This window comes from Erinaceus europaeus, chromosome 1 (genome assembly GCF_950295315.1).
Source record: "Erinaceus europaeus chromosome 1, mEriEur2.1, whole genome shotgun sequence".
Taxonomy (NCBI): domain Eukaryota; kingdom Metazoa; phylum Chordata; class Mammalia; order Eulipotyphla; family Erinaceidae; genus Erinaceus; species Erinaceus europaeus.
The window spans coordinates 205,578,374-205,605,318 of record NC_080162.1 but is presented as its reverse complement, the minus strand read 5'-3'; the positions used below and the strand labels follow the sequence as shown (position 1 = coordinate 205,605,318).

The window sequence follows — 26,945 nt, the reverse complement described above, 5'->3', positions numbered from 1 at the left end:
GAAGACAGGAGTCGAGAGGGTAGAGGGAGATATCAAGGGAGAAAGAGACTCCTGCTTCACTGCTCATGCAACTCTCCTCCCGCAGGGGCTTGAACCCAGAGCCTTGCGCACGGGAGCATGTGCTTCCTACCAGGTGTGACGCCACCCGGTCCCCACAGGTGCATTTCTTGATCCTTGATGGTATGCAGTGCTCTTTCCTAACACCTGTTTCTTTTTTCTAGTATCTTTAAGCAAGTTAAGCATACTCTTTGGAAGCTGGAACTCCTAACTGGGAACTGTAAATAATATCAGAGGTTTCTAACAGGCTTGGATTTTTCCAAGGCACAAGTGCTGATTATCCACACAAAATTTAAAAAGAAATCAAGACACAAGTGAAACCAGACAGCTAGATAGGTGCTCTGAGTAAGCAGCACCAAAGTTGCTGTCTAAGTAATATGCCTTGTGACAGGGACCTCATATGCACCCTTTCTTGGCTTTTTATATAACAATTTTACATGAGACTTAAACACAATGCTGACACAGCAGAAGCCATTTTAGCCTCAAGTACAATTTCAGCAACAGTCTATATATCAGGAAGAAAATATATTACTCAGAAATGATTTAAATTCGAGAAGTCTATCCACCTCTTCTTGCAAAAATTTAACCTCATTCACTCATACATTTACTCACTCATTTATTCACTCATTCACTCTCATTCACTCACTCTCATTCACCCACTCACTCATTCACATACTCACTCACTCACTCACCCACTCATTCATTCACTCACTCATTCACCCACTCACTCACTCATTCACCCACTCACTCATTCACCCACTCACTCACTCATTCATTCACTCACTCACTCATTCACTTGCTCACTCATTCACTCACTCACTCACTCATTCACTTGCTCATTCATTTACTCACTCACTCATTCACTTGCTCACGCATTCATTCACTCACTCACTCATTCATTCACTCACTCACTCATCCACTTGCTCACTCACTCATTCACCTACTCACTCACTCATTCACTCACTCATCCACCCACCCACCCACCCACTCACTCACTCACCCACCAGGGACTGAACACAGGACCGTGGCACATCACATAGTAAGGTGTGTGTTCGACTGTGTCACCTGTTTTTCACAACAGAGTAAACTTTGTTGTGCTGGTCCTGGAGCTGAAGACACCGTTCATTCTTTTACAGTTTACACTTTCCAATTCTCCTGACAGCTCTAGTTTCTTCATCTTTCCCAAGTCCTGTCTGATTAATGGTTTTGGTAACAGGAACCATAATGGCCCAAGTTGCAAACTGCATTTAGCGAACATAACTGGTAAGACTGTTTTGGAGCTAGTATTTTAAAAGATGCTGGGAAGGGTACAGAGGTTATCAGAATACTAGTGGAAGGTTCTTAGTGCCCACTCCAGTGGTTTATTCCAGAGAATAAGCTACATTTCATATGCATCATGAATCCGATTTTTTTCTATTTGAGAATGATACGAAAGACTCTATATAAGTCTCCATCAGGAGCAGTGTCTGACAGTGCTCTGTGCTAGTCATGTGCACAATCTTACCAACTCTATCTCCAAGCCGACTGTGAATCGGTTTCAACATTATCTTGAGTAAGTAGTCATAAAGACTCTTACATTAACTTCCTCTTAAAATGAACCTTTTAGAGAATGTTTTTTAAAATACAAGTATCTTACGAAAGAGTACAAGTGATTTACACATTTTTAATGCATTTTAGACTTCTAAAGAGAGGGCCGTGGTATAGCCTGCAAAGGGGAAGGTCCACAAGCGAGGTAGCTATGATGCGTGTTTCTCTTTTTCCTTTCCCTCTCAATCTCTGACTTAAAATGGATGCTGGAGTGGTAACGTCCTGCAGGTATGAGCCCCAAAGGTGATCCTGATGGGAAAAAAAAAAAGGCAGAGGGGGAGGGGGGAGGGGGGAGAGAGAGAGAGAGAAAACCCTAAAAATTTTTAAAAGAAAGTGTGTGTGGGGGGGTATTTTGTTCAGTTTTTAACTGGGTTGTTTGTTGCTGAGGTGTCTGACACCTTTGTCAGACATGTGCTATGCATGTATCTCCTCCCAGTTACTTGGCTGTCTTTTTATCTTCGTGGAAGCTACATTCAATGTGCAGAAGCTTTTTAACTTCATTTGTCTCACATCTGTGTGAGTGGCTCCCATCAGCACATCAACAGGTGGCGAGTGCTGGTGAGAGTGTGGAGACAAAGGGACTCTGACAAACTGTAGATGGGGACCAGCCTGGCACAGCCCCTGCGCAAAATAGTTTTAGTGTCTTTAAACAAACAAACAAACAAAAGGAAGTACCTTGCAGCAGTATCAGTCCTAAGCATACAACCAAACACCATGGAAGCGCTGACTCGAAAGGAGTCGCGTCCACCTATACTCACAGCTGTTTGCTTACAACAGCCCACACAGGAAAGCAGCCATGACTGGGCAAGAAAGCCACAGGACAGACATGTGCAATGGAGCTACTCTGTAGGCAGAAAGGATACTGCAGGTATCCCTTGGAATAGCATGGGCAAAACTGGAGGTGAATATGCTAAGTCAAGAGTTTAAGGATGGGAGTTGGGCAGTGGTGCAGCGGGTTAAGTGCACGTGGCGCAAAGTGCAAAGACCAGCAGAAGGATCCCAGTTTGAGTCCCCGGCTCCCCACCTGCAGGGGAGTCGCTTCACAGGCGTTGAAGCAGGTCTGCAGCTGTCTCTCTCTCTCTCTCTCTCCCTCTCTCTCCCCTTCTCTGTCTTCCCCTCCTCTCTCTATTTCTCTCTGTCCTATCCAACAACAAGGACATCAATAACCACAACAATGTTAAACAACAAGGGCAACAAAATGGAAAACAAAAAAATATAAAAAAATTAAAATAAAAAAGAGTTTAAGGACAACTACCAGATGATTTCACTCGTGTGGAATACAGACAGCTAGAACAAATTAACTCCCCCCCCTCAAATAAAAACAAACAAACAAAAACACGTGGTGACCAAATTACCTGAAATGCATATTGTCGAGGGCACTGCAAATTTCACAAACACTCCCTCCCCAAAAGCAACTCCTCCAAAGAGGTCATTTCCTTTCTTTAATATACAAGACTGCATATTTATAGAACAGCTTCCAGCTACCCCCCACCCCAAGCCCCCCACCCCGCACATCACTGCCAGCCCTTCTGAAAGAATGCAAGAAGTGATCTTCCCTTAAATGGAATTCTGGATAAGAAAAGGAGGGACCCCATAAATTGCATTAGTAAATATAGGAAGACTGTTTTACCTCTCGTATTTCATGGCCAGCTCCTCGATATGATTGCAAATCCTCCAAGATGCCTTCTGCATCTTTTAAAACTACATTGACCTGATTATAAATTTCCTTCTCAGACTCTGTAGGTTGGGCATCTAGACAGCAGGAAAGCACAAGAAAATTTAGTCACAATATTTTTAGTACATGTAGAATTAAGCAATTAGCAATCCCGATATTTAAAGACGCCTGACTTTTTATTCAATGTTGACTTTGCACTTCTTAGAAAAGATGGGTAATTTTTCCATAGTTCCACCTTTGAAGAACTACCTTCAAGTTTGTAAATGTAACAGAGAGACAAGGGAGCAGCAAGCATGACCATTTATTCTGAGCACAAAATCATGGCTTGTTCATAAAATATGAAAACTTTAGATTGTAATCATGTTAACAATCACACTTCCTGCTTAGGTACCAAAGTGACTACAAATGTGTGAGTAGTGATCTGTTTTAATGCAACAAAAGTGAAAAGTCTCCTAGGGGAATATTTGTCAAAATTCTTTCAATGACCTATTTTGTTGAAAGAGAGACAGAAAAAACGATTTTAAAAGAACCGTTACTAGATGTCCCCTTTTCTACGGGCACTAAAAATTCTGTCTTCACTGCTAACGGTCACGAGGTCAAGATTCCTACACTGAGGTCCAGCTGTGGGCCTTCTCCAGAATTACTACACCTTGAGCTGCAATCACACTCTCGCTGCAGATGTCACAGTCACGCAGAAACTGTCCTCTCCACTTGGGACTGAGAGAGAGGGAAGTCAAGGGAGGCCACCGTGGAGACATGTGTGACCAGGCACACAGACATACGGGCATCTCCTCTCCAGCGCCCGTGGGGTCAGCCCAGAGCATTATGTTGACAGCAGACCCAGCGTGCATCTCCCCAGCTAGACTGCAGACAGCCAAGTCCCGCTTTAAATAACTTGGTCACCAGCTTCTCTAAGGAAAATGTTACTTAATACTCCAGAGGAACTGTGTGTGTTGTGGAGAAATGAACATACTCCACAAGGAAACTCAACTTTTCATAAACCTTTCTAGTTAGACAGCATAAAGCACTTAGAAGGATAAACATGGTTCCCATATTTTAGAAAGAAATGATGCTGCCAATCTCTCCAGACTGAACCTTTTCCTTGGGACAGACAGGAAGCGACTGCATTTACAGCCTGGCCAAGTGCAGGCACTAGGCATCTAGCTTTACTAGGCCCACTTCCTCACAAATACATGGCGCTCCGTTTCTTTCTTTCCTTGGAGAATGGAAAGGCGTCAAGGAGCTTCAAATTACAGCTCTTTTGTGCTTGGGGCCAATCATAATTCAATCCCACCTGTTCAACCTGCAACCTGGTCAAAAATACAAGCGAGTATTCTGTAAGTAAACCAGACTGTCTTGCTCACTGTGCTCAAAGTCATGGCTACGGCGACAATAAGAAGGTCATTCAGTGTGCACGGTCAGCCGGCTAGTGTGCTCTTATCTGTCGTCCTGTCTCTCAACTTTCTATTCCAAAGAGCATGTTCTCTCAATGAAAATACTATGGCAAACTAATTATGCATGAGGAACCAGTTAAATCATTTAAAAAGACTCCGCATCCAAAACTGCAGAGGGTCAAATACAGATACAGAAGCTGCAGCTAGATGACTTTTTCAAGTTAAGATTGGTCACCCTGCAGGAGTATCTTTTCACATTTAGTCACATCATATGCTGCAAAGTCACACACACACACACACACACTTTTAAAAAATAAATAACTTTTATACTTACATCAGATTCAGTTTAAAAATACTTTTTTACATGCAAAAACAGCAGTTATATACTTTTCACATGGAATTGTGAAACTACAGACCAAATAGTAGACACAAATCATAGTTTGAACTCATGAAGTGGGAATTCATGACAAACGACAGTATTTTCACTATTAGCAATCAAAATGTACTTTTCAAACTTGAAAGTACTCAATTGTATTTTTGGTGTGGTAGCTAGCTGTTAACACAAAAATGTGACACTGAGACTTACATACAAAGAAACACTAGGACAAAAATTTAAGTAGACCTTGGAAGCGACTAATAATTATTAATGGTTTGGTAAGTACCAAGAAAGCTTAAAAAAATAAAGGGAAGGACTCCAGCTTTCCCAAAGGTTGAGAGAAATACCCAGCTCCACACTGATGAGACATTTCTTTCGTCTGTCACAGGTAAGTCACACCTATAATTCTGAAAGCTGCTGAAGACTGCTATGGAAATGGAGACAGAACAGCAGACACGCAAGCACTCACTACTTGGCTGACAGCAAGTCATGCAGGGGGGGAGGGAGGACCAGGGGAGGGGAAAACGGTCAAGCAATGCTTGTTTTTTCTCCCCCTCTCAAAGTAGGTATCATATAATGCAGCCAAGACTTGTCACTTTGATTTTTCCATGGCAAAGAATGGAAAGTTTTATTACTTAAATAAAAATCTACTACTTCCACAGCTCAATGGGCATTCGCCTATTGCAGAGTGCCTACTACTAGGGAGATACAGCAAGCTTGTTTCTTATCATGTTTCTTATCACGCTTTTATTGCTTGAAGGAAAAGTTAAAAACGTTTTAGTCACTACAAAATAGCTGCTAAATCTGGAGTTGTCATGGCGTATGAGGAAAGAGGGGTGACAAGAGGAAACAATTTAAAAGCCAGTCACGGAAATAGTGAGATGCCATAAGGAGTCTCTCTGCCCTAATTCTACACCCAGCATGTGGCAAATAGCTTCAGTTCAGCTCAGTCAGTAAGCAGTCAGCACCTCACTATCAACAACACACAGTGTTGTGTAAAGGAGAGGACAGAGCTGGAACTGTGCCTCCAACAGGAATTAAAGGAGATGGTGTGTGTACTTTATCTCAGAATGGACACCATCCTCTATCATTTTAGAAAAATGAGTATCAGGAAACGCCACTGACATAGAGACGTTTCAAAGTATGGGGAAAAAGCAATTGAAAATATGGGACGAGTAAACTGGGAAAATAATTTCCACAGCAGTTATCAATGTGCTTCTAAGGCGGGGGTGGGAACAGGTAACACAGAAGACACAGGGACAGAACGTATGACTGAGTGAGAGGCACTGGGATGAGGAAGTAAGATTCTGTCTCTGCTTTCCCTGTGAGCAGCTACTTCTACCCTCCCATTCTGGGTTCAACTTAAGTAAATCAGGGTTGGCTAACCAATAGGGAGCTGCCACCACTTACAGAGCACCATGGTCTGATAGAGAAGGAGCAGCAAGATGAGTGACCGTCCTCTCAAGAATCACAGTTTAGGACGTGAAAAGATCCAGCAGTTGCTCAGACTGAATAGGTCACCACAGAGGCTGTCAATGGGCAGCATCGGCAGAAAACATGCCATTTCAAAAACTAGAAGGGGGTCAGACAAGCCCAATTCCATAATTTTTGGATGATTTCATTAGCGTGACTGCCACCAGATCTGATCGGGGGATGTTGGGGGGGGGGGGAGCTCTGACCTTACCTCTTAGCTGACTAATTATTCTTAAAGTGGAATCTTACAAGTCAAATTTCTTTTAGGAAAAGCAACTTCTCGCCAGACCTCAAGAGTAAAGGACATATTTACTGACTACAGAATATCCTTTCAGGCTGCAAGGCCGTTGGACGTGTCATTCTTTCTATCTACAATGTGCTTCAGAAACTACGCTGAAAACTGTTAGTTCACCCTCCAAAACCTAATCCAAATAGCAACATCAGAAACTCTTCCGTGATGCCAACCACGTCTGCTCACTGCCACCTTGAAGGCAAATGATGTAAACAAAACCACCTGTCTCTCTGACCATATTGAGGACCCTGTCCGTACTCAGGGCTGATCTTGGTCACCTTTGCATTTCCAACAGCTGCTGGCTGGCACGCACAGCAAGTCACCTAGTGTATTCTGAGGAAAATCCTAAATGGCGTGCACAAGATGCTTGCGAGATGCAGTCTTGAGTTTATGAACCCCAGGATTACAGCAAAATATACTTCAGACGCACTGAAATGGTTCCTTTTATACAGTCTGATGCACAACGCCATTAAGGGATTGTGTATGGAGTGCTTCCTCCAGATCCCAAACATGGAGCTACAGTAAGCTGGATTCAGCCCATCAGAGTGCTGGGCTCAGTAAAGCCACCTGAGTCTGGAGACCTGGACACTGTGCACTACTGCTGAGGCTGCTCGGCTCAGTAAAGCCACCTGACTCTGGAGATCTGGACACTGTGCACTACTGCTGAGGTCACATGGCTCAGTAAAGCCACCTGACTCTGGACCTGAACACTGTGCACTACTGCTGAGGCTGCTCGGCTCAGTAAAGCCACCTGACTCTGGAGATCTGGACACTGTGCACTACTGCTGAGGTCACACGGCTCAGTAAAGCCACCTGACTCTGAAGACCTGGACACTGTGCACTACTGCTGAGGCCGCACAGCTCAGTAAAGCCACATGACTCTGGAGACCTGGACACTGTGCACTACTGCTGAGGTCACACGGCTCAGTAAAGCCACCTGACTCTGGAGACCTGGACACTGTGTACTACTGCTGAGGTCACACGGCTCAGTTCTTCTTCTAGCATTTGCCCTTCTTCCGTAGCCAGTCAACAGCGTCAGGTTGAGCCTGATGTAAAGTTTCGAGACCTCCTTTGAATCTGGAGAGGTGACAGTCGTTGACTATGTGGGTCATAGTCTGTCTGGAGCCGCAGGGGCAGTTCGGGTCGTCTCTGGCTCCCCAGCGATGGAACATAGCGGCGCACCGGCCATGGCCTGTTCGATAGCGATTGAGGAGGACCCGATCATAACGTGCTAGGTCAAAGCCGGGTTGACGCTCGCAGGGGTCTGTGATGAGGTGTTTGTTCTTTACCTCAGCTCACTGCCAACTCTGTTTCCAAGAGTCTGGAACAGAGACGTTCAGTGTAGGCATAGGGGACCAGATTGGGTGACGAGACGTCAAGCGTTGGACAGGGTGGGCGAAGATATCCACGTATATTGGCAGGTCCAGTCAAGCGTAGACGTGGGAAATGAACTTAGATGATGCCGCATCCCGACGAATATCTGGCGGGGCGATGTTGCTAAGAACTGGCAGCCATGGAACCGGGGTGGAATGGATGGTTCCAGAAATTATCCTCATGGAGGAATATAATTTGGAATCGACCAAGTGGACACGGGGGCTACGGAACCATACTGGGGCACAATATTCTGCAGTGGAATAGCATAATGCCAGAGATAATGATCGTAGTGTGGAAGCACTCGCGCCCCATGAGGAGCTGGCCAGTCTAGCAATGATGTTATTCCTCACGCCCACCTTTGCTGCAGTTTTTATGAGATGTTCATGAAATGATAGGGTGCGATCGAGAGTAACGCCAAGACAGACTGGCTGGGCTTCATGCCGGATTCTTGTATCGTCAAGCTGCACATTAAGCTCACGCGAGGCCGAGGCATGGTGTAGATGGAAAACAGATGATACCGTTTTTGCAGTGCTAGGGATTAGTCGCCATTTTTTACAGTAATCAGATATCAGAGACATGTCTTTCGTGAGTGTTTCCTCGAGGATGTTGAACTTTGATGCCTGAGTTGCACAGCAGATGTCATCGGCGTAGATGAACTTCCTTGAAGAAGTTTCTGGGAGGTCATTGATGTAAATATTAAATAGTGTAGGAGCCAGAACAGAGCCCTGGGGGAGGCCACTTGAGACAAGTCTCCATCTGCTAGACTTGTCACCCAGATGCACCCAGAATCTTCTGTTTTGGAGAAGAAACGATATAGTGTTGGCCACCCATGGAGGCAGGCATCTTGAGATCTTGACTAGGAGACCACGGTGCCAGACCGTGTCATAGGCTGCTGTGAGATCAACAAAGACAGCACCCGTCTTTAAATTCTTCTGGAATCCATTTTCAATGTAAGTTGAGAGGGCCAGGGCTTGTTCGCAGGTAGATCTTCCTGGGCGGAAACCAGCTTGGGCGGGTGATAGGAATTTCTCTGTAAGATGAGAAATACGTGACAGAAGCAGCCTCTCAAGGAGTCTGTAACACACGGAGAGGAGAGAAATTGGTCTATAGCTGGCGGCCAGTGTTGGGTCTTTCTTTGGTTTCAAAACCGCTATTATCTTCGCACGACGCCAAGCTTTGGGCATAGACTCAGATTCCAAGATGTGGGACAGGAATGAAGCGAGCCACTTCTTTGCCGCGGGACCCAGGTTAAGAATGAGTTCTGGGGTGATGTTATCATAGCCAGCAGCTGTTCCTGGTTTAACCCTCTTCAAAGCGTCTTCCAGTTCAGACAGTTCAGACATGGCTCAGTAAAGCCACCTGACTCTGGAGACCTGGACACTGTGCACTACTGCTGAGGCCGCTCGGCTCAGTAAAGCCACCTGACTCTGGACACCTGGACACTGTGCATACTGCTGAGGTCACATGGCTCAGTAAAGCCACCTGAGTCTGGAGACCTGGACACTGTGCATACTGCTGAGGCCGCACGGCTCAGTCTTCTTCTTCTAGCGTTTGCCCTTCTTCCGTAGCCAGTCAACAGCGTCAGGTTGAGCCTGATGTAAAGTTTCGAGACCTTTGAATCTGGAGAGGTGGCAGTTGTTGACTATGTGGGTCATAATCTGTCTGTAGCCGCAGGGGCAGTTGGGGTTGTCTCTGGCTCCCCAGCGATGGAACATAGTGGCGCATCGGCCATGGCCTGTTTGATAGCGATTGAGGAGGGCCCAATCATAACGTGCTAGGTCAAAGCTCAGTAAAGCCACCTGACTCTGGAGACCTGGACACTGTGCATACTGCTGAGGCCGCACAGCTCAGTAAAGCCACCTGACTCTGGAGATTTGGACAGTGTGCACTACTGCTGAGGTCACATGGCTCAGTAAAGCCACCTGACTCTGGACACCTGGACACTGTGCACTACTGCTGAGGTCACACGGCTCAGTAAAGTCACCTGACTCTGGAGACCTGGACACTGTGCACTACTGCTGAGGTCACACGGCTCAGTAAAGACACCTGACTCTGGACACCTGGACACTGTGCACTACTGCTGAGGTCACACGGCTCAGTAAAGCCACCTGACTCTGGAGACCTGGACTCTGTGCACTACTGCTGAGGTCACACGGCTCAGTAGAGCCACCTGACTCTGGAGACCTGGACACTGTGCACTACTGCTGAGGCCGCACGGCTCAGTAAAGCCACCTGACTCTGGAGACCTGGACACTGTGCACTACTGCTGAGGTCACATGGCTCAGTAAAGCCACATGAGTCTGGAGACCTGGACTCAGTGCACTACTGCTGAGGCCGCTCGGCTAAGTAAAGCCACCTGACTCTGGAGACCTGGACACTGCATACTGCTTAGGCCGCACGGTTCAGTAAAGCCACATGAGTCTGGAGACCTGGACACTGCACTACTGCTGAGGCCGCTCGGCTCAGTAAAGCCACCTGACTCTGGAGACCTGGAAACTGTGCATACTGCTGAGGCGGCACGGCTCAGTAAAGTCACCTGACTCTGGAGACCTGGAAACTGTGCACTAATGCTGAGGCCGCACGGCTCAGTAAAGCCACCTGACTCTGGAGACCTGGACACTGTGCACTACTGCTGAGGCCGCACGGCTCAGTAAAGCCACCTGAGTCTGGAGACCTGGACACTGTGCATACTGCTGAGGTCACATGGCTCAGTAAAGCCACCTGAGTCTGGAGACCTGGACACTGTGCATACTGCTGAGGTCACATGGCTCAGTAAAGCCACCTGACTCTGGAGACCTGGACTCAGTGCACTACTGCTGAGGCTGCTCGGCTCAGTAAAGCCACCTGACTCTGGAGACCTGGACACTGTGCATACTGCTGAGGCCGCACGGTTCAGTAAAGCCACATGAGTCTGGAGACCTGGACACTGTGCACTACTGCTGAGGCCGCTCGGCTCAGTAAAGCCACCTGACTCTGGAGACCTGGACACTGTGCATACTGCTGAGGTCACACGGCTCAGTAAAGCCACCTGACTCTGGAGACCTGGACACTGTGCATACTGCTGAGGTCACACGGCTTAGTAAAGCCACATGAGTCTGGAGACCTGGACACTGTGCACTACTGCTGAGGTCACACAGCTCAGTAAAGCCACGAATCTGGAGACCTGGACACTGTGCATACTGCTGAGGTCACACAGCTCAGTAAAGCCACATGAGTCTGGACACCTGGACACTGTGCATACTGCTGAGGTCACACAGCTCAGTAAAGCCACATGAGTCTGGACACCTGGACACTGTGCATGCTGCTGAGGTCACACAGCTCAGTAAAGCCACGAGTCTGGACACCTGGACACTGTGCACTACTGCTGAGGTCGTACAGCACAGCGCCGGACCGAGCGTCTCAGGTGTGGGTCTTGCATGTCTCCTCTGCCACGTGGGGCTTTCAGGTACTGCAGTTACTGAGGGAACGTGGCTCTGTTCTCAGTTCATAAGGAACTGGCCAAGAACTGTGCTGACCATTTAATTCTGGCTGGCACTAGAGAGCTGAACAGAAGACCCGCCTGATGGGCTGTGGTCACTGCAGCAGTGTATCCTTGGAGGGTGAACTTTTCCAGATGCTTAGGTCCTCCGAGAGGCAAACAGGTAAGATGCTGAGAGAGAGATCTAGTAAGCAAGAAACCATGAGCGGACTCTGGCTTTGCCGGCCGCGCGTGTCCCTGACTCTCTTCTACTAGTGTCAGCTCGCAAGTTCTTCACGGGCTGACACAGACAGCAAACGACACATATAAACCCATGTCTGCCTTTAAGGAGATACTGGAGCTCTTCACTGGCAATGTAACTGGGACGCCATGAGCAATCTTCTACTTTTCCTGTCACTAAACTGCGTATTTAACATTTAAGGATTGGGGAGTCGGGCGGTAGCGCAGCGGGTTAAGCGCACGTGGCGCAAAGCGCAAGGACCGGCGTAAGGATCCCGGTTCGAGCCCCCGGCTCCCCACCTGCAGGGGAGTCGCTTCACAGGCGGTGAAGCAGGTCTGCAGGTGTCTGTCTTTCTCTCTCCTCTCTGTCTTCCCCTCCTCTCTCCATTTCTCTCTGTCATATCTAACAATGACGACATCAATAACGACAACATAAATAACAACAAAAACTACAACCATAAAAAAGGCCACAAAAAGAAAAATAAATTTAAAAAAAATTTGAGGATAGGATCCAAATTTTCAGACTGTAAAAGCAAGTTCAAATAGAATTGAAAATACTACTCACTAAATTCATGTTCCTCACTTGACCAAAACATGTTAGTTTAAAAAAAAAGAAAGAAAAAGAAAAAAAATATCAAGTGCCAAGTCTTGAACAAGATCTTGACTGTATCAAAGCCAAGATTCTGCAAATGTAAGGAGTTTGGGACAAAGACTAAAAAAAAAGAGAGAGAGAAAGAGGGAGAGAGGGAGTGAGGGAGAGGGAGAGGGATAGGGGAGAGAAAGACAGGATAGCAGAAAAAATATACAAGATGAAGTCTGAAACAGATGCAGATGAAGTAAAATCCAGCTCTAATGTAAGTGGCCTCATCGGGAAGGATAACCTTCAAGTCAGCAGTCTGTTTGACATCTCCAAGCCGACCAAAGTCCATGCTGAGCATGCATATCAAGTAGCGTATCAAACAGCAGCGTTAAATTGTTGAGAAGGGTCACGAAAGCCAACACTGCTTTCATAGCACGTCCCCCAGATTCAATACAGGCCCAGTACTGGCACTGCTAGCTCCCCACAGCCATACTGTCGTATCCAGACTGTCAGCATATCTATCGGGATGTGTGAAGCTAGAAAGTATCGGAGATCACGGATTATTCCACGACGCGGAATAATCAGCTATAAATTGATGTGCTCAAAGTAACTGTTTTAAAGGAAAAAGAAAAAAGAGGTCAATCATAAAACAGAATGAACTGCTGAGTGTCACACAAACCAAACTGAAATTGAGGGAAAATGCCGTGGCTCTCTGGGAGTTTCTTTTAAGGAATTTGTTTGACTTGTTTTTAAAATGAGAGACAGTCAATTATTTTAATTACTTAAGTAACAGTTCAAATGATTTAGTCTCAGATAAATATTCAAGAGGTCACATGGTACAAGCTCTCTCTTCACCCTTTCCTGACAATTTTCTAGTAACCAGTTAAAACAGCAACATCACATCAAGCACCAATTTATTATCATTGTTCTTAATTTGACAACCAGACAAGCTAAAGCAGAAAGACAGCCAAATAAGCGGAAAAGCTTTCCAACATGCATGAGAGTCCATGACACTTACCTGCCACTCTTAGACCATATAACAAAAGGTCATGCAACATAAAACAAACAGAAGGCAAATTACTTAAAGGTCTGTGAACCCATTATTTATTTTTAAAATTTAGACTCAGAAACAAAAAGTCAATTCCTGAAATAAACACATATACTGAATTTAACTTTACAAATTAAGTTTTCAGTGAAGATTAAATAATTTAGGTTCACACTTACCTTTTAATATTCTGCCCAAATTACTGAGCTGTGAATGGCCTTCATGAACAGACTTATATTTGAAAATATCTTAGTCAATGTATAAAGTAGTTGAAATACAGTCAATTTGTCTCAACTCCAATAAAATTTCCAAAAATATTGCTTCTATTACCAAATACTTACGCACCATTTTCCTGTCTGTAAATGTTTTTTTTTTCTTCAATAAAATGGTTCTCATCAGAGAATAGATTTCAACATATAAAAGAATGTCCAACTAGGAGAGATGTCTCCCCTAAGAGTTTCATAAAAATGTATCATGACGATCTAATCTAACAGAGGTTGCTTCTAGTCCTAGAAGGCACTAGAAATCTTACTCCAGCAATTCATAGCTCAGTCATGCAGAGCAGTTAGGAAGATGGCAAAGTGGGAACATTCATTGAAAGCAAGACAGACGCAGTCTACTGCAGGCAAAGAGAAATAGATATAAAATCATCTTCTCACTTTCAAAATCAAGGAAAAAATTTGGCCCCTGCTCAAGGTCTGTGCATGTCAAGACTTTAAGAAGATTCCCCATGTTAAGGTACCTGTCAAGACAAGAATGAGAAAAGAGAAAAATATCCCTTTATAAGAAAGAACATCTGAAAATTGGTTTCAATAGTGACAGGGAAAACGTTCAGTAGGCCATGAATTCTTCCTTCAGGATTACCCAGACTGCACGCTGGTAGCCAGCACAGCGGCTTCTCAAGGTGGTGGTGTGTAGGCCTAGAGGTGGCAGGGCTGCTTTCTAAGTCTTCCAAAATGCTCCCCAGACAAGTTTCACTGACGGCCTTATAATGAAAGATTCTGTGAGTATTCCGATAGTGCTAGTACTCTGAAAAGGAACTTCTGATCAAGAATCATTTACACGTCATGTCGCTTAACATCGCGCTGAGACAATGACCTCCTGGCCAGGTGCTAAGACTCTGGGCCACAGCTCACCCTTGCCGGCCTTGCGTCTTCAAACGGAGCAGTAAACTTGCTACCTGCATGCCGCTAGCTGGAGCAGAGCCTTCTAACCAGATTTAAATTGTTAGTGATTTGCAGGTGTCATTGACGGCATTGATTTGGGATGGGCAGCACATCTACGATGGTTTTTCAGACACTGATCAGAATTAGGAACAGAGGAATTGAGCTGGTGGGCGCAGTCACTAAGGCATACCACTAGAATGTTCATCATAAGGCTCCATGGACTGATGAAAGGACAGCACTGGCTACAGACTCAGCGTGATCTTAGCAAATGGAAGACTAAAGATTCATACACAGGATGGTGATGCTTGCCTATGATCAGGGGAAAAATCATGCAATCTGGGCTTGATCCGAATATTTTCACAAATATTCTGACTGGCCTTCACTGCGGTGTGAACAGATTCCGTCTTTCACCTGTACCGTTATGCACCAGCTGTGCAGGGCTACGGAAACTTACTTTCAAAGTCCAAGAAAAAATGTGCTGCATTGTGGTCTATGTCCCTGGTTAGCACCTTAATCAGATTACCCATGCCAGCAAACCTAAAAATAAAAATGGCAACATCATTTAGTTCCAGTAAAAAAAAGGGAAACTCTTCACTGAGGCCTGGGATTCGGCAAAGGCTGGCTTGCTCACAGTCACCGAGAGGTGCAGGCTTCTACGCTTTGGGCATCGGAAATTTGGAACAAGAAAAGCACAGTGACTCTGGTCTGTAATTCCTGTCCCTCCTTTCCACACATCAAAAAAGTTACATGAAGATTGGAAAAAATACTCTACATTTACAGCTAACGCGCCGTGTATCTAAATTTGGTTACTCTCTATGCTTGTGTTACTCTTTGAAAACGTCTGAGGATATATTCTCCACTTAAATTAACATCAAAAATAAAATCTGCAAATTAAGTCTTGTGAGCATCCTGTCTAAGTAACGGGGATATTTTCTTTCTTGCGGGACCAGTTCCTAGTGGGAATAACAAGGAAAACAGTAATGAAACTAAATTAAAGACTGAAAGAGCTACTCCTTAGTAACTTTAAAGATTTGACCACACATAAACAAACTGTATCTTACATAAACTGCCCTCCGAAGATTGATCAAGCTTGACATGACTCACCCGTAGGTTGTTACATACTCAACCATAATCAACTATGTACGATCACACAAAGTATGTGACTTACTTATCAAACCCTAGTATCCACAGGAAAACCAGTAACCTGTCGTTGATGGAAATGTTGCCCAAGGATCTGTCACGACTCATTAAGCATAAAGACAGAAGGAAGTCCCAGGATATTCAGAAAAGCAGGTTTGGTCCCGGAACTTGCAGTGGTCCTCAAGGAGGCAGGCTCTGGTGGCAACCGCACCCTCTCTCTGCAATTCTTGTGCTCGTCTCCGTGAAATCCTCACTGCTCATCCCCACCTCCAAGCTCACAGGAGTGCTTCTGGCCCCGGACAATGGCGTGTGTGCTCCTAGCACTGAGCTTCCCACAGAGGGCTGAGTATCATTTAGAGGGCGCATCACAGCCAACTTCCTTTCAAGTCAAACTTTGTTTGACGCGTACATTTCATAGACACTGTTAAAAAGCAACCTAGTATTTTCACAAATCGAATAAATGCAGAGGGACCCTCCTAACCCTCGTAACATTTGCTAACAGCAGAGAGCTAGGGATTGTTGGTTTGCTTCTGAATTCTGCTTCTAAGACCCCTTCTGTTGCACTGCTTGACTGAGGCTGTGGTCTATTTACATAATCACTGTTTTTGTTGGTTTAATCCCCACTGGTTCCATCGCGTTTTCCTTCTCCCCACCCCCTATCCTACATACATCCTCTTCTGACCTGACACTTCCGCCTCAGGAGATACATGGGACGGAACTGTGAATAGAGATTAGATTGTTGAACTGCATCCCCGCTTGTCAATAAAGATTGAACTGCCTTCCCAGCTCAGCCATGAGTCCCTGGTAGTCTCTCTCCCGCCCGCCCGCCCGCAAAGCTGGCCTGGCATCTGGCACCCCGAACTGGGACCAGCAAGGGGTATTTGTTTTTCTATGCAAAAATCACTCTTCCATTGAATTTCAATGGACTGATGTGTACAGTCGTTTACATAGGTGTGTTAGCAGAGATTAAAACCATAAAGGAGACACTTTACTTACAGTGTCTCTGTGTATTGTGAAACATTTAATGATATCATGTTTTCATATAAAAGGAAAATATAAACGTTACCCAAATCGCTATACCCAAATATTCGCCTCAAACTGACTACTCACGTCATTCAGTAGATTTTAGGGGCCGGGCAGTGGTGCCCCTGGTTGGGGGCACACTGTCATGCGCAAGGACCCGGGTTTGGGTCCTGGGAGCCCCCTCCTCATCTGCAGGGAAGGAGCTTCAGGAGCAGTGAAGCAGGTCGACAGGTGTCTCTCATTCTCTCTCTCCATACCCACCCCCCAATTCTCTCTGTCCTATCAATAAAAACCGGGGAAAAAAGGAAAAATGAGAGGAAAAAACAGTGGATTCATAATGCCAGCACCAAGCCCCACCCAATAGCCCTGACTGCAATAAATAAATAGATAAAAAAATTTTAATAAAAAAAATCACCTGGAAGCAAAACACTTCATAGTTTTAGTTGTTAAAAGTTTTCCTGTGTGTGTGTGTAATGTTTCCCAAACACACATCAGTTTCTCACTAACAAAAATATGCAAAGAATTACCTACAAATGGACCTCTTGTCTCAAGTAGTTATAAGGATATATGAAGTTGGGGAGTCGGGCGGTGGCGCAGCGGGTTAAGCGCAGGTGGCGCAAAGCACAAGAACCAGCGTGAGGATCCCGGTTCGAGCCCCCGGCTCCCCACCTGCAGGGGAGTCGCTTCACAGGCGGTGAAGCCGGTCTGCAGGTGTCTGTCTTTCTCTCCCCCTCTCTCCATTTCTCTCTGTCCTATCCAACAACTACATCAATAACAACCACAGTAATAACTGTAACAGCAATGAAAAAATAACAAGGGCAGCAAAAGGGAAAATTTAAAAAAAACGTAAGAAATAAAAAAGGAAATGTTAAAATTTAAAAAGTAGAACTATATCCCTGGATTGTATATTTGAACTCTTCAGCCGAAGCAAGACAAACAAACAACAATAAAGATTTAAAATTTTCCACGCGTGGGCCGGGCGGCGGGCGGCGGGCACACCCACTCAGGAGAAAGCACACACATCACCACAGGAGGACGCAGGCTCAAGACCCCAGGCCCCACCTGCAAGGAGGCGAGGCCGCCAGGAGCAGCGAATTCACTGCAGGCAGCTAGCTCCAGCAATCAAAGACGACAGAGATAGTCGTGTCCGCACTCTCAGCCGGACGGTCTCAGATGTAGGAAGCAGGGAGAACTGCTGACCCTGGCTTTTTTTTTTTTTTTTTTACCAGACAGCCAAGTTTGAACCTCAACTCTACCACCTGCAAGATTTGTGACTCTAGTGAAGTTTCCTAACTTCTCCCTTCCACTCTCACTCACACCTGCTAAATAACGGTCATGTCCCCTGGAGGATGCTCAGCCAGTCATCAGCCAAGCGCTTAGAGCCATTCTTTGCCGGGACTTCTGGGGCTGTCTTTGGAGCAGCCCGACTCATCAGGGGATGTGTGCCCTGCGAAAGCTCAGCAGCAGGAGGCTCCTGCGTGCGGCGGTCACATCTCCTGCCACAGGAAGCCCCTGTCGTGAAGAAATGAAGCCGACACATGGGGCAGAGCCACAGAAAGTGGCCCAGCTCTGGACCTGTGACTCCACCTGTCTCCAGTTCTAGGCATTCTCCCCCGTCCAGCTGCTTCACTTGGACTTTCTAGTTTTAAGACACCATCGTTTCTTTCAGCCAACATCACTCCCAACCCCCCCCTTTTTTTAGATGAATTTTGGTCACTTGCACCCAAAAGTTGACTAATACAGAGTTAATGCCTATTATAATGCAGAGCAGCAAACCGTGTATGCTTTACTAGTAAAATCAGCTTGGGCGGAGCCGGGGCCTCTCGTGCACGTGTGATTCACCAACCTGTCTTTCACCTCCGATTTCACTTGGCATAATCACCACCACTTCCATCCATTCTGCCCAGAACAAGGCAGCGTCTTTTCTTATCGACTGCTCTTGTGAGCTCCGCTCTGTAATGCACTTAGAATGTTCCTCTCCTAGATGGCAGTGACTGGATGGTCCCATGTCCGGCTTCCTCTCAGCCTTCAGGACGCATCTCGAACGTTCACTCTCAGAGAGGCGCATGGAAAAGGAGCAGGCACACAGGGTTCCCGAGGAAGCGAGGGTGGCAGGTGGTCCCAGGGCTGTCTTTTTTCCACGTAAAATAGAGTAGGACCATTTTTTGTGTGTGGATGTGGGGATGAAGGATGGATAGTTTGGAAACTCCCCTCACCCTACCCCAGCCCACAAAAAAAAAAAAAAAAAAAAACCTGCAGGGAACAGATTGAATGAAGACACCCAACAGGCAGGCCAGAAAAAGTGCAGCTCTCCTTCCACGCCAGTCATCGCACACTGACGGCAGTGACTCCTGGGGCCCTGGAGGGGATTCAGAGTCCCCTCGAGTGCGTGAGGCTCCCGCCACCTCCCAGTCCCAGCCTCACACGGGAGAACAAAACCCCACCTCCTCTCTACCGCTCCACCTAGCCTGTCTTTTTACACAAGGACTCGCCCGAGGAACCGTCTGTGGTTACTTCTTGGTACTTTCTCTTCCCTCATTCCAATCTGGCTTTCAGATGTTCCCCGCTACAATGAAGCTACTCCTGGAATATCCACTGGAACTCGTGTGGCTAGATCCAGGGGGTACGTCTCAGGCGTAAACTCACTGGTCCTCCTAACCTCCAGCCCGCTTGCTCCTTCTCGAGTTGCTCTCTTTAGCTGAAAACCAGAACACACTCCTGAAGTTTTCTCCCTATGTTATCTGCCATACCCTTCCCTTTGATACAGACCAAGTCCCTCCCCTGGTGTGAAAATAAAGAAAAGGTTTGTCCTGGTTCTAGTTCCCACACCAACTGCCATCTGGTTCTCTAGTTCGCCCTGCAGCACACATCTCAAACTCCTGTGTCTGTCTTTTACTGCTTTCTTTTCATTCTTGTAAAACCCACTCCAAGCTGGCTTCCCAGTAAGTGACACTTCCTCCTCCCAGTCAATACTTTCCCCCTTAGCCTCCAGGGTACCCTGCGCCTCCTCCACTGCTCTACGGCCTCTCCTTGCCAACCATTTCCTGCCACAGTCACTTCAAGCGTCTCCTACCTGACATGCACTGTGGCCTCTTCCCCAGCTCTAGACACTCTCTCCTGACGTGCCTTTTACCTGCTTCTCCCTGGCTCCGCGGTCCCTCGAATGGTAAGCTGCTCTATTCAGCCTGCAGTCCCACAGCATCAAAGAGGAAGCCCAGACCAGCAAGGTGTTGCGGTCTCTTCCCTTTCCTCCTCCTCCAGGGCCTCCCCAGTGTAAAGATCATCAGCGCCTGACACAGGGCCCTTGGACGACCTCTGCTTTAGACTGAGCTCAAAAGACAGCAAGGGTCGCTTCATAAGTAGTAAGGCAGGTCTGCAGGTGTCTGTCTCTCTCTTTGCCCCTCTCTTCTCAATTTCTCTTTTATCTCTATCCAATTAGAAAGGAAGGGAGGAAGGGAGGAAGGGAGGGAGGGAGGGAGGGAGGGAGGGAGGGAGGGAGATGGCCGCCAGGAGCAGTGGATTTATAGTGCCAGCACCAAGCCCCAGCAATAACGCTGGAGGCAAAAACAAACACACAAGAATCAAACTGATGTGCTCTGAGGCAATGCAAGTTTCTTCATGTAAATGGCATAACCATGACTTCCCTTTTCTCCACTTGCCCTTCCTGTTTACGGCTTTGAGATGCTGAGCAGGCTTAAGCAGGATCTCACTTCCCAGAATCTCCCCTCTCCCCGCTGCACCAACCCCTAACTATCGGGGTGTTTCCCCTCCCTCTTCCCTGTACCCCTAGACAGCGTGAGCATTCCAGAGCTAGAATCGTGAGCAGCATGAAATGTTGCATTTACGAACGATGAATGATTCTGCTGAGTAGTCAGAGCCAACTTCGAAGTCCAGCCTGTATCCTACTCTACGGATCCACGACAGGTCGAAACTAAACAAACGGTGAAACCATTTCACCTGGGCACTTCGTCACTTTGTCTTCTCACTGGGAGAAACAACAAGGACACTGGAGGCCGGGCGACGGTCCCGCCTCGCTTCTGCTCAGCGCAGGCTACCCACGGCTCTCCGCTCTGGCTTCTGGGGGCTTCTGGCACTGTGCAGCATGCGGCCTCTCAGAGATGGCAACTTGGAGAGGTCCTCAGTTCCTCCTCACCCAGCTCTCCCCCTCCTTCTGTTCTCCCTATGCCAGGAGTACTCACTACTTACAGTGGTGACCTGGTTACCGCCTATGGTGAAATAATTTATATGCATTTGAGCGTAAGCCCCAATTTCCAGTCAGAGTTCCTAACCCCTGGGATGCCAGAAGGAGGAAACCCTGGTTATGGACTGAACTTTCGGTCCTGTCTCTGCAGCTGTGAGCAGAAGGAAGACAGCTCTGCAGAGAACTGCGACTCCGGACCTTCCTGGGGCCGGGATCCGGCTCACCTGAGGCAGCACACGCTTGGCCCAGATGCAAGGACCTGGCTTCCAGCTCCCCGGGCTCCACATGGGAGCACCTACACAGGGGACACTTCATAACTGCTGGTGCTGTCGTGTCTGTCCTTCTGTCTCTAACTCTCTATCTGGAACAATGAATGCAGGGGGGAGAGAGGGGGCTGTGGGCAGGAATGCCACAAGTGGTGGAGTATGCAGAGACAACACGCTAACAAAACCTGGGGGGAGGGGTGGGGGACCGGGAGGGGAGGAAAGAGTAATAAATCTACAAAAATGAAAGAAAAATAAAAACCCTGCCCTCACTAGCATTACCTATTATTGCCAGATAACAGATACTGGCCTAGCTATTAAGAGAGTGACCATCTATCTCCTTACTTCTGCAAACAGAACAGACAAGACTCGTGTGTTACTGGTCATCACAACAGTAAAAAAAAAAAAAACTAACATCAAAAATCACGACCACTTGTAGCAATCAAGTATATTTTACAAACTAGTGAGTAGGTAAAGTCAGGCTCCCTGGCAAAGCGGTATAAAGGAACAATGGAGAGAGGACAGGTGGTGGTGCACCTGGTTAAGCGCACACATTACAGTGCACAAGGTCCCGGCCGGGTTCAAGCCCCTGGCCCCCACCTGCAGGGGGAAAGCTTCACTAGTGGTGAAGCAGAGCTGCAGGTGTCTCTCTGTCTCGTATCAAATAATAAATAAATAATATTTCTTTAAGAAAGGAGCAACGGAGTGGAAAGGAACTTGGGAATTTTCTGGACTTGATCCTACCACAAAATCCGGGACTTCACATAACTGCATTTCCTCATGAAGCTGAAATCTCTCGCACTGTTTCTTACTGCGAGCCCACCTGTGATGACGCACCTTGCCTAATGCTGGCATCTAGTGGACACACCTCAATGCATTGTTTTAAAACAAAAACCTCAGCTGTTATCAAAGAGTAGGCTGCCTGGCCGTGTACAACAAATGCAGTGAAGTAGGGAATCAAAATTTCTTCTAACCAAGAAGAGAATCATAACAAAAGAGTTGTTGTTTGTTTTTTTTTTCCCCTCCAGGGTTATTGCTGGGCTCGGTGCCTGCACCATGAATCCACTGCTCCTGGAGGCCATTTTTCCCCCTTTTTGTTGCCCTTGTTGTTGTAGCCTCGTTGTGGTTATTATTATTGCCATTGTTGATGTTGTTCGTTGTTGGATAGGACAGAGAGAAATGGAGAGAGGAGGGGAAGACAGAGAAGGGGAGAGAAAGATAGACACCTGCAGACCTGCTTCACCGCCTGTGAAGCGACTCCCCCCTGCAGGTGGGGAGCCGGGGGCTCAAACCGGGATTCTTACGCCGGTCCTCGTGCTTTGCACCACATGCGCTTAATCCATTGCGCCACTGCCCGACCCCCACAAAAGAGTTTTAACATCAGACTGTTGGCATCTGGGATCTGATTCAGAGATCCCAAATGCCACCGGCCATTAAAAATTAAATTGGCATGCAAACAACTACCACAAGTAAGTTTAAAAAAAAAAAAAACCTGTATTAGTATGGCAACAACGGCCTGGTCTTATAAATTCTTATTTCTCTAATCAAATAAGAGAGAGAATCCAGCCAGGACACAGCCTGGGCAGCGGCTCGGCAGCAGGTGCTGAGTGAGGGCCTGCACCCCATCCCCTCCTCCCACATAAGCCAGTGAAACAGTCTGACTTTGCTGAGTGACGGCCTGCACCCCGTCCCCTCCCGCATACGCATATGCCCGTGACACGCTCTGACTTTGCTGAGTGACGGCCTGCACCCCGTCCCCTCCCGCATATGCCCGTGACACGCTCTGACTTTGCTGAGTGACGGCCTGCACCCCGTCCCTTCCCGCATACGCATATGCCCGTGACACGCTGTGACTTTGCTGAGTGACGGCCTGCACCCCGTCCCCTCCCGCATATGCCCGTGACACGCTCTGACTTTGCTGAGTGACGGCCTGCACCCCGTCCCCTCCCGCATATGCCCGTGACGCGCTCTGACTTTGCTGAGTGACGGCCTGCACCCCGTCCCCTCCCGCATACGCCCGTGACATGCTCTGACTTTGCTGAGTGGCGGCCTGCACCCCATCCCCTCCCGCATACGCCCGTGACACGCTCTGACTTTGCTGAGTGACGGCCTGCACCCCGTCCCCTCCCGCATACGCCCGTGACACGCTCTGACTTTGCTGAGTGACGGCCTGCACCCCGTCCCCTCCCGCATACGCCCGTGACATGCTCTGACTTTTTTCTCCCCCCCATAAAGCAACCCCTTCAGAAAAATCGTATACACATTTTAAAAATGAAACTACCAAAGCAGACTACTACCTACATTTCAAACAAGAAAATAACAAAATATTTCTTGCTAATACAGACATGGGGGACAAAAAAAAAAAAAAAAAAGAAGACCCTAGCAAAAAGTACTAAGTAGCAGTCTAGTTACTAAAAGGTGTGTGCTGGAAACTTAATAACAGCAAATAAACTTAATGAGATTCTGAAAATCATGAAGCAAATTAAATACATATGTATATGATAGAACATGTATTAACATGCAAGGGGGTGATTTCCACCAGGAATTTCCAGATTCCGGTTGTCTCTGCAGAAAGACAGCCACAGGCCTGGGCGACGGTCTGAGAAACCCTCTGGTGGTTCAATGCCCGGTCACCCAGGAGAGGCTTGTTTATTCTGTGTGTGTGAGTCGGGGCTGCTGCGAGTCAGTCCCATACTCACACTCAGAAGCAGGCTTATACTGTACCACCGAGAAGTAACGGCTCTGCTCTCCGGTTCTTACACTGTAAGACTGAGGGGAATCACGTCTTTCATATCTGTTAAAAAACTTAATATAAAGGCAGGTGGTGATGCTCAGAGAACACACGGGTCATTTGGAAACTCCCAGTAAAAGACATGTGGATTCAAATTCAGATTCCTGAACTCCCAGTATGCATGTGGGTATGCAGGGGTGGTCTAGTCACCATCACGCCAACACCTGACAGCTTCTGTACCCAGCAAGCACAGCGCTGTTTGCTGCTGTCTGTAGTCAGACTTCTTAACTCCACCCTGTCAATCACTGTAAAATACTAAAGAATTCACAAACAGCACAGCATCATTTTTTTTTTTTGCCTCCAGGGTTATCGCTGGGGCTCAGTGCCTGCACTACAAATCCACTGCTCCTGGAGGCCATTTTTCCCATTTTGTTGCCCTTGCTATAGCTGTTATTGTTATTGTTGTTGTAGCTGTTGCTGTTGGACAGGACAGAGAAAAATGAAGAGAGGTGGAGAAGACAGAGAGGGGAAGAGAAAGACAGACAGACACTTGCAGACCTGCTTCAGTGCTTGTGAAGTGACTCCCCTGCAGGTGGGGACCCGGGGGCTCGAACCGGGATCCTTATACTAGCCCTTGTTGTCAGGAAATTGTGAGGATGTGGTTGAGCTTGGCAGGGCTTGACCTGAGGAGTGCATCTTTCCTGTCAGTCTCTCTCTCTACTGAGAGGTTGAGCAAGGAGGGACAGGAGTAACCCCAAAGGTGTGCCTCATCCTATCAGACTCCCTATCTCACAAGGCACCCCACATTCCACATACTATGGCCACTAGACAAAAAGAAAGGGGGAGATGTTGGGCATTAAGCCACCTCCCCCGCTCCACCCTGCATTCCTGACACTGTGGCCTATCTACATAATCACTGTTTTGCCTGAAAGACCCCCACCCATTCCACTCCCTTGATGTATCTTCTTTCTGCCTTGAGACCCTCCCTGCCTGCAGGGTAACATTAACCCCTCACCACAGGTGCTGAGGAAGCTCCCACCTTCCCAGCCTGCTTTTGCCTCTCTCCACTCCCTTTCCTAGCCACTTCCGTTTCCAACTTGCCACTTCCGGTTCTAACCTATAAAAGCGTTGTCTCTCTGATCAATACAGACATTGCATTACCACTCCGCCACAAGTTTAAGACTGTCTCTCCCGAGTCGCTGAGTGAGTAGCAGCCCAGGCTGGCTCCGGTCGAGTTCTCTCCAACCCAGAGAGCACGCGCCCGGGAAGAGGCACCCCCCCCCCCACGCTAGCCCGGCACCTTGTGCTTCGGGCCATGTGCGCTTAACCCGCTGCACTATCGCCTGACTCCCAGCACAGCATCTTCTGTGCTGAAGTGTGCGGACAATGCTGTGAGCATCAGGAGAGAAATGCCCCTAAGCAAAGGCTTCCTGGAGGGACTGGGGCTTTCCCCTAACAGAGCACCAGAAATGGGCGTGGGGTCTCATGCCTGTGCAATACCACTGAGCCACTGCTTTGAGCCCTGTCTCAGGGTGTGGAGAGGGAGCAAGGCCCCACAGAACAGACCATCATCCAGAGTGGCCCTGCGGCCAACATAGGCAGGACTGTATGATGCTCACACCAAGGGCCTCAGGCACAGGAAGGCATGCACTCTGCTAGATGAGCTATCTCCTGGTCCCTTCTCAGGAGCCAATTTCAATTATTTCTTATTTTCTATTTCTTTATTATCTCCACAATTTTTTTTATTGGATAGACAGCCAGAAATCGAGAGGGAAGGGGAGATATAGAGAAAAAGAGACAGAGAGACACCTGCAGACCTGCTTGCCACTTGCAAAGCTTTCCACCATAGGCGGAGGTCTCTGGGGCCTCCACTAGTTTATATTCCTTTTTAAAAATTATTTTGGTATTTATTTATTGGATGGAGACAGCCAGAAATTGAGAGCAAAGGGGATGATAAAGAGGGAGAGAGAGACAGAGAGACATCTGCAGCACTGTTTCACCACTCACAAAGCTTCCCCCCTACAGGTGGGGACTGGGAGCTCGAACCCAGGTCCTTGAGCACTGTAATGTGTGCTCAACCAGGTGCACCACCACCCGGCCCCCATTTCTTTAAGAACTAATTCAGAGAAGTTTAAAGATCGTGTTTGCAGATGCTACAGCCCAGATAAAGCAGCCGCGTTGGATTACATCTGCTTTGGACATCGTCACGCTTTTTACACTGCTAACTTCCCAACCTCCCAGCCAGCCTTCCTCCTCCTCTCCCATCACCTAACGTAATCGCCATCTTTAAAGCATGATTTCATCAGGGCCAATCCCCAGCACCAGCACAAACCAGAGCTGAACAGTTCTCTGGTTCAAAAAAGAAAAAGAAGAAAGTGTGATTCCAACTAAGTCTGTTTTTTCTTTTTCTTTTAGCACTGGAGGATGAACTTGAGTCAGCCCCATACAACACTCTATTCTCCTAGTTCCTTCCTTCCTTCCTTCTTTCTCTCCTCCCTCCCTCCCTCCCTCCCTCCCTCCCTCCCTTCCTTCCTTCTAGAAAGTAGACACCATGGTTCCACTCTGCCATGCCTGGAGCTCTCCTGATGGCATCTACGGTGCTCCAATGTGATAATGGGCTTGGATTCAGGACTCCGTGTATGGTAAGCTTCCACTCTACCAGGTGACCTACCTCCCAGCTCCATGGCAAATATATATTTTTTAAACCTTCTACAAAGGTATGAATTCACAAATATTATTTCTTTTTTTATTTTCTTTATTTATTGGATAGAAACTGTCAGAAATCAAGAGGAAGGAGGAGACAGAGAGGGAAAGAGACAGAGACACACCTGCAACCCTGCTTCAACACTCGCAAAGCTTTCCCCCTGCAGG

At 47.2% G+C, this 26,945-nt stretch overlaps 1 protein-coding gene and 1 long non-coding RNA gene across 12 annotated transcripts in view; both read right to left on the bottom strand.

Annotated features, from left to right (window-relative positions):
* The window catches only part of CYRIB (CYFIP related Rac1 interactor B), a 140,535-nt gene that overhangs the window by 26,087 nt on the left and 87,503 nt on the right, over nucleotides 1-26,945 (bottom strand). For 5 of the 9 annotated variants that reach the window (XM_060201354.1, XM_060201380.1, XM_060201360.1 and 2 more), the window contains 2 exons: nucleotides 14,210-14,292; nucleotides 3,275-3,396 (listed from right to left, as the gene is read on the bottom strand). In XM_060201354.1, coding sequence (XP_060057337.1) covers nucleotides 3,275-3,396; nucleotides 14,210-14,282 — 195 coding nt within the window. In that variant the 5' untranslated portion in view covers nucleotides 14,283-14,292. Of the gene's footprint in view, nucleotides 1-3,274; nucleotides 3,397-14,209; nucleotides 14,293-15,170; nucleotides 15,254-26,945 lie in introns of all 9 variants that reach the window. The other 4 variants (XM_060201345.1, XM_060201402.1, XM_016187980.2 and 1 more) reach the window with 2 other exon arrangements.
* Nucleotides 9,595-11,158, bottom strand: LOC107522484 (uncharacterized). Of its 3 annotated transcripts, XR_009553230.1 has the most exons (6): nucleotides 11,087-11,158; nucleotides 10,794-11,024; nucleotides 10,428-10,488; nucleotides 10,337-10,364; nucleotides 10,028-10,088; nucleotides 9,595-9,710 (listed from the first exon to the last, which is right to left on the bottom strand). It is a non-coding gene; the product is annotated as an uncharacterized LOC107522484 (long non-coding RNA). The 3 variants fall into 3 exon arrangements; XR_009553228.1 differs by lacking the exons at nucleotides 9,595-9,710; nucleotides 10,028-10,088 and having other exon boundaries at nucleotides 10,304-10,364; XR_009553229.1 differs by lacking the exons at nucleotides 9,595-9,710; nucleotides 10,028-10,088; nucleotides 10,794-11,024; nucleotides 11,087-11,158 and adding an exon at nucleotides 10,671-10,786 and having other exon boundaries at nucleotides 10,310-10,364.